Below are 11,701 nucleotides of genomic sequence, written 5' to 3' on the forward strand. Positions count from 1 at the left end.
CACTTCTCCCCAGGTTCACCAGAGGAAACACCACTGCACAAAATGCTTCTCCTCCCAGCTGCTGCTCTGTGCTGCCTGTGTTCAGGTGAGTGTTTCCAGCCAATCGGGAGCCAGAAAAGTCCACCTTTCACCCACACTGTCGCGCTGACCTTCGTCTCTCTGTCTGTGTCTCTGCAGCGCTGGCAGCCATGGCAGCAGAGCTGATTCAGAATGATTTAACATTGACCAGGAGAGTTGGTGAAGAAGTCTCCTTCAGCTGTGGAGGAACTGACCAGTGTGACTATGATTATGTTTACTGGTACCAGAAGAAAGACACAGAAACATTCAGAGTTATTCTTTATATTGACAGGAGGAGTGGTCAAGTTTATTCAGGTTACAATCATCCTCAGAAAGATGATTTCTCAGCTGTGAATAAACAGAACGGCTGTGAGTTGCAGATCCAGAAAGTTCAACTCGCTCATTCAGCCTCCTACTACTGCTCCTGTGCAAAGAGCGATCTCCACAGTGAGAAATGATCCCTGCAGCCTGAACAAAAACCAACAGATGAGCAGATGTCAAACAGTGTTTGTGACAGGAAGAGAGCAGTAAACCACAGCCCAGGTTCACATATTTCAGCTCCATCTCAGTCAGAGGCACAAACACACTGAACTGACAGATTCATCTCATATTAGATTCATTCAGATTTCCATCAGATGTTCCAGCAGGATTTCTGTAGTTTGACACAGTGAGGACAAACGAGCAGCACAGAAACACCATGATGGAACCAGACAAGAGGAAACAAGAGACACAGAATACAGATAAAAGGCTGAAACAACAAACATCTGTCATTTTTCATTCAGGCATTTTGGACAAAACAAAACACAAACTGCAAAGAAGATCTGTGAGATGAAGATGAGAATCCTCGTCTTCGTCCTGCTGCTGGAATAAAGTCCATTCCTCCTCACAACACTAATGTGCTCTGAATGAAAAGACTTCCAGCAGCACTTGTTGTTGAACACCTTTCAGCAGATTTCACCACATCATTTCACTTCATGACATCTGAAAAGACAAATCTTGGACACGTGTCAGCTCAGGACTTTGTCCTTCTAGCAGCAGGTTGTGAGGACGCTGATTTTGTTGGACAGATGTCCATCAGTTTCCTGTGGATGTTTCTGGTTCCCAGAAGAGGAATCCTTTGAACATTTAAGGTGACCTCCTGACCTTCCCTCTAGCGCCACCATGAGGACAAAAGTGTCTCTACAGCAACACTTCAGCAGCTTGAACGTGAATTTCCTCATTTTAAATAAACTGAGTGAAGACTAAAGAATTCAGCCCTTTGTAACGTTTAAATCTGCACAGATCAATATTTTAAAGTGAACAACGCGTGAAATGATTTGTGGAATGGAGGGTGGACTGGTCACTGGGAGGACCAGGAGGTTTCCCAGTGGCTGTTACACAAACTGAAGCAATGAAGCAACAACCAACCAACCAACCAACCAACCAACCAAACAAACAAACAAACAAACAAACAAACATGCTCACAGAGGGAACATGTTCATACAGGTGTAGTGTTAACTATGTTCACCATGTTATTTTAGCATGTTAGCATGCTAATGTCACCCACTCTCTCTACACCCACCGCCTGCAGGAATCTCTCTACCTCCCCTGAGACTCTGCGGTGTGTTTCTGATGTGTGGTGGGGAGTCGTGAGGAGAGGAGGAAGCATCGGACGCAGAGTTCTGGATTGTGGTCGAGACCTGGTCGCTCTCTATTGGCTGACAATGACAGCTCTTGTCTCTGCTGCTGGACACCACAGTGGCTCCTGAACTCCAGGTGTGGAGACCCTTCAGGGAACCAGTGTGTCAAAGTTAGTTTGTGGGGACGAGTTCACAGTGATGAAGAAGGTGAATGTTCGAGTCATCACAGCTACCAACATGCTAACCTGGACGAGCTGCAGGACAAATGCTAACGCTCTTCAGTGGAGTTTGATGCTCAACAAGCAGCTTTCACAGACCTCAGTCTGACAGAGTTCTGCAGCAGGTTTGTGCTAAGCTAACAGCTAAGAAGCTGAAACCTCATCCAGAAGGAGAATTTGTGAAGGAGAGCCTTGTTGCTGCTGTGGAGCTGAGAGCAGCAGACAAAGTCAAACTGTTAGGTGTCCGTTGTCCTGTTTGCTTTTGCTCCCATCCTCAGTTTCCCCTCCCATCTGGTTTCCCCTGGCTGGGCGTGGCTCCTGTCACTCTCCTGATCTCCACACTCCTGCTCTGCCTCAGCAATCTGCGCACACCTGACTGTCGTTACTCCAATCACTGCAGTACAAGAGCTTGGTTCCTCTCTCCATTCTTCGCCAGTTTGTTGTTGATTCACCAGTGGTAACGTCCAGGCCTTTCGATCCCTCTTGTTTGTTGTCTTCTCACAGCGACCTGCCTTTTTGCTCTCCAGTCTGCCACGCTCAGCTTCACGCCTCAGCCCCAGCCTTTTGTTCCCTTTCACCTCCAGACGGCCTCGCCACGGATCCCCCCTCCCTCTCAGTATTGTAGTGTTTTTTTGTGTTTTTTGGAAATAAACTTGTGGCCTTGATCTGCATCGATTCCAGCTCTTTGTTATACGTTCACATGAAACAAACTGTCCAAAGTGTGAGTTTGTCTGAGTAATTCATGAGATGAAGGAAAAGCTGAGTGAAAACAGTGATAGACAGTGTCTGTGTGATGTGACCTTCATGGCGGACGTCACCAAGAAGCTCTCAGAGCTGAACCTCGAGCTGCAGCAGCTTCTCAGCTCTCTGCTGAAGCTAAAGAGGAAACACTGAGCATGTTCCTGCTCTGAAGAACAGAAGCTGCTGTGACCTCTGAGTCTGCTGCTGAGGTGAAACTCCTTCAGGTGTTTGGTGAGAAGTTTCAGGACGTGAAGAGTCGACAAAAGGAACTGAACATGTTTGCTGTTTAAGGTGGAAACAGATGACGTTTCTGACAACTGACAACATGAAACCACTGAGCTGCAAAGCAACGAGCTGCTGCTGAGAGCAGCTCTGTTCAACACTGACTCGTCATCATCATCATCATCATCATCATCACAATCATCACCAGGACCAATGCCAAGAGGGACCAGGAGGCCTGAGACCACCCTGATACAGTGAGCCTCTTCCTCCTTCTCAGGTTCTGCCCAATCACGACCAGGACAACACATGAAATAAATCTCATGTGTACAACAACAACAACAACAACAACAACAACAACAACAACAACAACAACAACATGTAAAATTTGGACGACTGTGTCGCAGACTGTGAACACACATGAAGAATATGAATCAGGGAGGACGTCGAGTAACTTCCAGATGTCAAACAGACAGAATCCATCCGTCCATCCTGTGGTCCAGGTCCAGTGGACAGACAGACATTAGCGTCCATAGAGCAACACTGCTGGTGTGTGAAAGACAATGAAAGCAGAGACAGTCATGTTGATGTGAACATCAGAGAAACACATGATGGAGCTGAAATATGACACTGGTTCATGGTTTGGACTCGTTCACCTCAGCTGACACATTCAGACGGTTTTTGTCTCACTCTGTTTCACTGTGGGGGGTTACTACCACCGCATCTTTGGCTCTGGGACTAAACTGTACGTAACAGGTAAGAATAAACTTTCTTTTTCCTTCAGTTGTTCTATTGAACAAGTTGAAAATGTGTTTTAATGAGTTTCTGCTGCTTCAGACTTTCCATGTTGCTTTGTTGATAATTAGCAGAGAATTCTTGCAGCCGTGCAGCTTTTGTCACATAAAAAAGGTTCAAAACTCATGAAAAGATGTTTAAATCTCACTGCACAACTCAAGTTTTTCTTTATTTCTGCAGGACATCAAACTGATTCATCCAGAAAAAGTTTGATATGAGCAATGTTACAAATATGAAGTATTTGATCATCTCAGTAATTCAGCATCATCTCTTGTTTTAATGAAACAAGATAATATGTGAAAAAGTAAAGTGAACAAATGTCAGTAAATGTATTTTGAAGAGCTGAAGACTTTAAATCTGTTCTATTAATAAGTCATTTTTAAAGGGTAAAATCGAGCTCATGGAAACTGTATTTTATATGATGGTACATATGTCTTTAAGTGGAAGATATATTTATACATGAAGACAAACAGACACTGAATATGATGCTATCATTCATTTATGCAACACGATTCATTTATGCCTGCTAATTTAAATATTTCTATACATGACAGATGATAATTTAATGTATAATGTCACGCATACAAATATATTTCACATTAACATACAAGAACATTTAATATAAATATAAACATTAAATGAGGCTTAATATAATTTCAGTAATGAAAAATAATTATATTTAAAGTATATGGTGATAAATATGATGTATTACACAATGTACACAATATAATTTGAACAATACATTGTAATATTATATTATATTATATTATATTATATTATATTATATTATATTATATTATATTATATTATCCATCCATTATCTATACCACCTATCCCTTTCGGGGTTGCGGGGGGCTGGAGCCTATCCCAGCTACAATGGGCGAGAGGCGGGGTACACCCTGAACCGGTCGCCAGCCGATTGCAGGGCCATATATTATATTATATTATATTATATTATATTATATTATATTATATTATATTATATTATATTATATTATATTATATTTTGACATATTTTAATGAGAGTAAACTATATTGCAGACAAATCATTTTAATTTTGTCTAAAAGTTGAAAATATTGATGTATTTCTTGTTTGTTTTTGAATGATTGGATTTAACTTTGTGCTGATAAATATTTAATATTCTTAATATGTTGTAATCATCGACATGACAGTTGAGTTTCACGTGAAGATAAATACGGTCTTTGTTCTAAAATGTGTTTTCATCCTGATGGAGGCAAAATATTTTTCATTCTATCAAACCAAATTTCCTAAATATATAGTTTGATATTGTCATATATTATTAGTAATAAATGTGACATTATGCTGAATGGACATGTTATATTGAAATGAAGAATTTCCAAATCCATCATTGTCTTTGTTCCTCATGTAACATCTGCTGACATCAGCTGCTCATTGTGTTTGATATGAAGCTGAATACAGTCCATGCAGTGAACTTTGTGCTGTATTGATGAGCAGTTTAGTGATCAGAGTCCACGTAGTTTCCAGGATCAGACTGAATGCAGTGCAGTGCTGTAAGCTGCTGCTGACTGTGTCAATGTGTGTCTGTGCTGCTCGTTGCTGCCGTCAAACTTCAGACGAGCCCATAGCGAAGCCCGTGGTGAGCGTGTACCCGGCAGCGTCCGGAGCCCGCCTGGAGGGCCAGAGCTCCCTGCTGTGTGTGGCCTCAGCCATGTTTCCTCCTGTGGTCCGCTTCTCCTGGAAAAGACGAAAGGACAACGGTCCTCTGGAGAAGCTGCCCCCTGATGAGACGGAGCAGCTGGAGCTCAGAGGGTCGGGACGCACCGTCGCCATCTTGCTGATCCGTCAGAGACCAGAGAGCACATATAAATACAGCTGCGACGTCGAGCACGAGGGGGGCACAGCGGAGGCCCCACCAGAACAAGGTAATGAAGGCTCGCTGACTGTGTTCAGCAGTGATGGAGCTTCATGTGGACACGCTGTCACAGAGAGCAGAGGAGCAGAGGACGGACATGTCTCACCGCCACTTCAAACATCTGACTCCTTTTCTGTTTCAGAGGTTCCAGCTCCAGCAGCTTCCTGTCCTCCAGAGACGAAGCCAGCAGACCCAGCAGCTGTGCAGCAAGCTGACTGTAAGATCACCTGCTGCCTCTCTGCATGGACAGCTCCAATGTCCTGCTGCAGTTAGGGCTGCATGTCAGTCTGTCCACTTTCTGCTCATCACTCAACCATTTCAACACACGCTCCCTGATTGTGTCAAAGTGTCCAACAGCACAACTAATCCAAACGAGAGAGCTTTCACTTCACAGTCTGATGAATCAGTGGGTTTTAGGGCATCTGTCCTACACTGAGGACTCTGAGGGTGCTATAAAAACTGTGAGGATTACATGTTAAAGCTCCAGTATAAATGCTTCTGAATTAAGAATGAATGGAAGTGAAAGGTGTCTCTGTTAGTTGTGAATCCACAGAGAATCATCACCAACTCTGCAGCTCTACAGAGCTTTTAAGCCTCTTTTAGCTCCCAGCTTTTTTTAAAACTGGAAATTAAGTCATGTTTGGGGACCCTAAAGAGCTCATTGAGGCCCCGGTTGTTGTATTTAATAAGGTCCTTTGAGCTTTCCTTCAAACTGTAGCCGACGCCTGTCTTCATGTAAAGCTGTTTGTCCCGTCTGGAAAGAGACAAGATCAGACTTCATTGATCTCACACTGGGGAAATTTAGTTGTTACAGCCAGCAAGTTATAAAAAGTAAGCACAGTGGCATAACGAGGAGAAAATGAAAATATAGAAGTATACAAGACACAGAATAGAATCACGACTAAGTATATGTACATCTGTACAGATTAGAAACAATCGTAAATGCCAAAATAGAAAAGTTTTACTCATGAAGATCTGATGATGTTTTGATGAAATTTAATGTGTTGAACAGACTGAAACAATGTGTGTGTGTGTGTGTGTGTGTGTGTGTGTGTGTGTGTGTGTGTGTGTGTGTGTGTGTGTGTGTGTGTGTCAGTGCCAGAGGTTCCAGCTCCAGCAGCTTCCTGTCCTCCAGAGAAGGAGCCAGCAGACCCAGCAGCTGTGCAGCAAGCTGACTGTAAGATCACCTGCTGCCTCTCTGCATTGAGGACTCTGAGGGTGCTATAAAAACTGTGGGGATTACATGTTAAAGCTCCACTATAAAGGCTTCTGTATTAAGATTGAGTTTGAACGACTCTACGCAGCTTTTTAGCCTCCTTTAGCTCCCAGTTTTTGTCTTTGATAAAACAGAAAGTGTTTGGGGCCCCTAAAGAGCTCGTTGGGCCCTGAATTGTTGTATTTATTAAGGTCCTTTGAGCTTTCCTTCAAACTGTAGTCGACCTCTGTCTTCATGTAAAGCTGTTTGTCACTGTGAGAGAAGACTGACTTGTGTGTGTGTGTGTGTGTGTGTGTGTGTGTGTGTGTGTGTGTGTGTGTGTGTGTGTGTGTGTGTGTGTGTGTCTCAGTGTCCTTCCAGTCTCAGTGCAGGGTGAAGCTGCTCCTGCTGCTGTACTCAGTGCTGATCGTCAAGAGTCTGGTGTTCTGCTGTGGACTCTCTCTGCTGATGATCCTCAGAAACAAGGGACCGTCCACCAATGGCACACATGCTGACTGACTGTTTTCTGCTCGCCATCAAATCTCATCCCTTCATCTCATCTATCATCCTAAAATATAAATGCACATACGCACATATAGATCTGCAGTTACTGAGTGTACATTCTGTGGTAAAGTGTTATTTTGATTCTCTGCTTTATTTCCTCTTTTCATTGTGACTTTTCTAATAATAGAAAATGAAGTTGAATCATTGGCTGCCTGCTGGATATTTTATTGTTTGTGCTATTTTGTCTATTTCTTGTCTTTCTTTTATATATATGATGCTGAGTGTGGCGGGTTTGTCAAAGTCTTTCACTCAAACATTCTCAATAAAGTGAAAAATCACAGCGTGTTTCTTTAACTTCTTTGTTTTCATGGACCTCAGTCTTGCTTCAGATCAAATCATCAGAAACAGAATCAGCTTCATGGACCATGTATGTTGGCATTTATCAGTCATTTGACTGTGGTTGGAAGCAGCTCTCCATATACTTTCACACAGCAGCAAGAACAAATGTACAGGAAGACATGAACATCAGCAAACAGCTGAACAAGGACAACAAAGCTCGTTAAAGAAGAGCTCACATGAACACGGAGCTGTTATATCGAAGTCAGTCGGTGTGGGTGTGCCACCAGGTTCAGTGCTGACCCCCTTTTCTCACTGTGTCAGTGTGGATGTAAACCTCTACGCTGATGACACTGTTGTTTCCACACATGAACAAACAGCAGAGCGAGCTGCTTTGAAGCTACAGCTGCAATAAAACAATGACACAGCAGCTTGATCAGTCAGGCTGAAGAGTGAAGAGATGAATTAGAAACTGTCTTTGAGTTGATGTTGTATGAAATGTGTGAACAGTCTGGTCCTTTCCCACATGTCCTTATATGTTGTATTATGTTACATGTTGGGGTCAGGATGCAGGAACTGTCGCTAAACTGTCACCTTTACACAGTCAATAAAGCTGTTTGAATGAAAGCTCTTCACTGTCAGAGCCAGTGTGAGGTAATAAAGTGGGATCAGAGCAGACTGCAGGAGGTTGAACATATCTGCTTTTATTTCAGCGTCTCAGCTCTGAGTTGAGGATTTGAGCTGTTTCTCTCACAGATGAATCAGACAGATCAAAGCTGAGACAGTGAGCACTGAGTGCTGAACTCAAACTCAAGTTCCTGGAATGATTGTTGAACCAGAGTCCATGGTTGTAGCTGTCATTGTGTTATTCATGTGAAGAAGCAGAGCTAACGGTGAGGAGGCTGCAGAGCAGAAAGCCACACAGCCGTCTGCTGCAGGAACGGAAGTGCTGATTGGCTGCCAGCAGCTTTTTATGAGTCCTAATAACCACTGAGAACAGATTCATATCTGCTGCTGTTCACACTCACCACCTCCTCTCCTGCATACACTAAACTCATTATTTGCAGTCAGTTATTATCGAAGCATCTTGACAACATCCTCAATGTTGAGTCAGTCTTCCTGTTTGTTACAGTGCAGCAAACTGAGAGAGGTCAACCTGACAAACACAGACAGGAAACTAAAAGAAACGAGACTGAAGACTGAAATCAACTCCATGTCAAACTAAATTCATCCACTCATCCTCAGTGCTCTTCACTTGTAATTAATCATTACACACATAAGCCTGACACACAAGAGTGTTAGGTTTTCATCACTTTTGGGGACATTACACAGACTGAGAATCATTTCCTGGAGACGTACCCTCACCATAACCATAACCATGACCAGTACTTGCGTAACCCCAAAGGTTTTCATGATGGGCATTTTGTCCTCACAAGTCCAGCGAGTCCCCACAGTGTGACTGTGTAAACAGACTTTTGTCCCCACAATGCCAGCAATACAGAAACACACACACACACAAACACACACATTGATGCATACACACACAAACACCTACAGACAGACGCACACACACATACAGGTCTACAGCTATGGATATTTCACAATCATTCACCTTCATAGTTAGTGAGGGCTGGCTCAGGCTTGTCTAGGATCAGCCCTTAGTTACGCTGCTGTAGGATTAGACTGTTGGGGGACTTTCAGAGATACACTGAGCTCCTCTGTTTCTTCTCTCCCTCTCCAGCTGCTCGCTGTCATGGCCGACCAAGACTTTTTCCTAACTTAGCTTCTTCCCCAGAGTCTTTGTGCTTTGTCATCTTGCAGGTTCCTGTGGCTCGTGTCTAAACCTGAATGATGGATTACAGCTACAACTCCTACCATGACCCTGCCTGACATCCACTGCAACTGTTTGTACTGTGAGCCATACAAGGAGGTTTTTCCTCGACACTGTCGCAGAGTGAAACAAGCGATTTGAATGAATCTCAGACAGGATGGCCTCACTTTTCCTTCCATCTTACTTTCTGTCCCTCAGCCCCACAGAGGACGTCCTCTCCTCACAGAGGTGGAGAGTTTATGACAACCGTCCACGTGATCACACGTCTCTCTTGGACACAGTGAAAGCTGGATGTGTGGACATATCTGCAGAAGGTTGTCAGGGACGGATCGGCCATCGCAAAGGTTCTTTCCCAGGTGTTTGACAGCAGAGGACAGAAGGTGTGACATGGACGAGAACTTGTGGTCAAATGCAGAAGACAGGCTGGACGAGCACTGTTTTTATATGTGTAGTTCTCTTCTACAAGTATGTGCTGTAGAGTGAATGTGCAGAGTTTTGTTTTGCATCACTGGAAGTTCTTCAGTGTCATTTTGTGCAGTTAGAATTTCTCTCTGCAAAATAAACCAAATAAAGCTGATTGAAGCAGGCTGCAACTTTTCTGTGTAACAGCAGCAGCAGTAATCGTAGTAGCAGTCGTAGTATTAGTGTGAGGTGGTGATGCAGTGTGTGGTTACAGACATTAGAGGGCAGCAGTGTGACAGTTATAATCCTGACAGCAGCAACAATGTGGACATTTTTCTGGCAGACATTTTGAGCCGTGACAGCAGGAAATGAATGTGGAGTAATTAATAACATTAATAACTGCTGCTGTTCACCTCTGTGTTCCAGTTCTGGGGCCTCGGATTCATTCATGCTGACTGGTTAACATGTCATGAGAGCCATCATTGATGTGAGGACTGACACCTGAAGTACACTTTGACATGTCTGCTGCAAGACATCAGGACAGGAGAAGCAGTACTATCAGTACCTGTGGTAGTAGTAGTAGTAGTAGTAGTAGTAGATTGTGTAGCACAGTTCACACTCTGCTTACATACACTCAGCTTTAAAAAAGAAAAACAGGAACAAAACATAACACAAAAAAACATAAAAAGCAGAGGTGGAGGAAGTATTCCCTCCTTTATTGAAGTAAATACACTAATACCACACTGTAAAAGTACTCTGGTAGGAATGAAAGACATATCTGTTCCTTTTCATCCATCCATCCATTATCTATACCGCCTATCCCTTTCGGGGTTGCGGGGGGCTGGAGCCTATCCCAGCTACAATGGGCGAGAGGTGGGGTACACCCTGAACCGGTCGCCAGCCGATTGCAGGGCGTTCCTTTTCATTATATTGATAAATTTTATTGACGCTGTTCATGATTATGGGCTGCACGGTGGCGCAGCAGGTAGTGTGCGTGCCTCACAGCAAGAAGGTTGCCAGTTCGATCCCCGGGTCTGTGTGAAGTTTGCATGTTCTTCCCGTGCATGCGTGGGTTCTCTCCGGTTACTCCCACAGACCAAAAACTTGCTCATTAGGTTCATTGGTGACTCTAAATTGCTCCGAGGTGTGAGTGTGAATGTTTGTTTGTCCTTGCATGTGGCCCTGCAATCGGCTGGCGACCGGTTCAGGGTGTACCCCACCTCTCGCCCATTGTCGCTGGGATAGGCTCCAGCCCCCCGCAACCCCGAAAGGGATAGGCGGTATAGATAATGGATGGATGTTCATGATTATATCAATAATTCAATTATTTATATTATATTTACTGTTTATCTCTCTTTCTCCTTTGTTTTTATATTTCCTGTTGTGATTTTGTTTTTATTTTTTATTATTATTATTAATAGTGGTAGCAGTGTTAGAGGCAGCAAAAATTAGGAGAAGTATTAATGTATTTCTTAAAATCTTTTTTATTTATTTATTCATTTCTTTCTTTCTCTTCAGTTTAATCATCTATTCAGTGATCTGCTGACATCTGATAGAGCTCACTTAAAGACAGTGGTGGACAGTTTGAGGTACTTGTACTTTGAGTATTTCCATCTTGTGCTGTTTTATACTTCTACTCTCCGACAGCTCAGAGGGAAACGTTTTACTTTTCACTGTGTAGAAAATTGACATCAGGAAGGTTTTTACAGGCAGAAGCACGACTGTGGTGGAAAACCACACAGCAGCTTGAGCTGAGCGTCGATCAGCAGCAGCAGCCTTATCTGTCCGCCGCAGGGGCTCATGGGAGGTCCCAGGACCTGTTAGGAAGCACGTGGCCCTCCTGTGATCTCTCAGCTCGTCCTGGTTTGGCCTCTGCTGCATCAGAGCCA

At 43.5% G+C, this 11,701-nt stretch overlaps 1 protein-coding gene across 1 annotated transcript; it reads left to right on the top strand.

Annotated features, from left to right (window-relative positions):
• On the top strand, nucleotides 1-7,258 carry LOC139339416 (immunoglobulin lambda-1 light chain-like). The gene is made up of 6 exons (XM_070975027.1): nucleotides 1-85; nucleotides 178-494; nucleotides 3,562-3,610; nucleotides 5,246-5,554; nucleotides 6,647-6,721; nucleotides 7,110-7,258. Exons 1-6 carry the CDS (start codon nucleotides 43-45, stop codon nucleotides 7,256-7,258), a joined length of 942 nt encoding a protein of 313 aa, XP_070831128.1. The 5' UTR covers nucleotides 1-42.
• Nucleotides 7,259-11,701: the final 4,443 nt, after the last annotated feature.

This window comes from Chaetodon trifascialis, chromosome 11 (genome assembly GCF_039877785.1).
Source record: "Chaetodon trifascialis isolate fChaTrf1 chromosome 11, fChaTrf1.hap1, whole genome shotgun sequence".
NCBI classification, from domain to species: Eukaryota; Metazoa; Chordata; class Actinopteri; order Chaetodontiformes; family Chaetodontidae; genus Chaetodon; species Chaetodon trifascialis.

Bases quoted from the DNA above. Each gene is read 5' to 3' on its own strand.
- LOC139339416 (XM_070975027.1), top strand. From the start codon at position 43: ATGCTTCTCCTCCCAGCTGCTGCTCTGTGCTGCCTGTGTTCAG. The intron at 86-177 runs GTGAGTGTTTCC...GTGTCTCTGCAG, and splicing joins TCTGTGCTGCCTGTGTTCAG to CGCTGGCAGCCATGGCAGCA. The intron at 5,555-6,646 runs GTAATGAAGGCT...TGTCAGTGCCAG, and splicing joins GGAGGCCCCACCAGAACAAG to AGGTTCCAGCTCCAGCAGCT.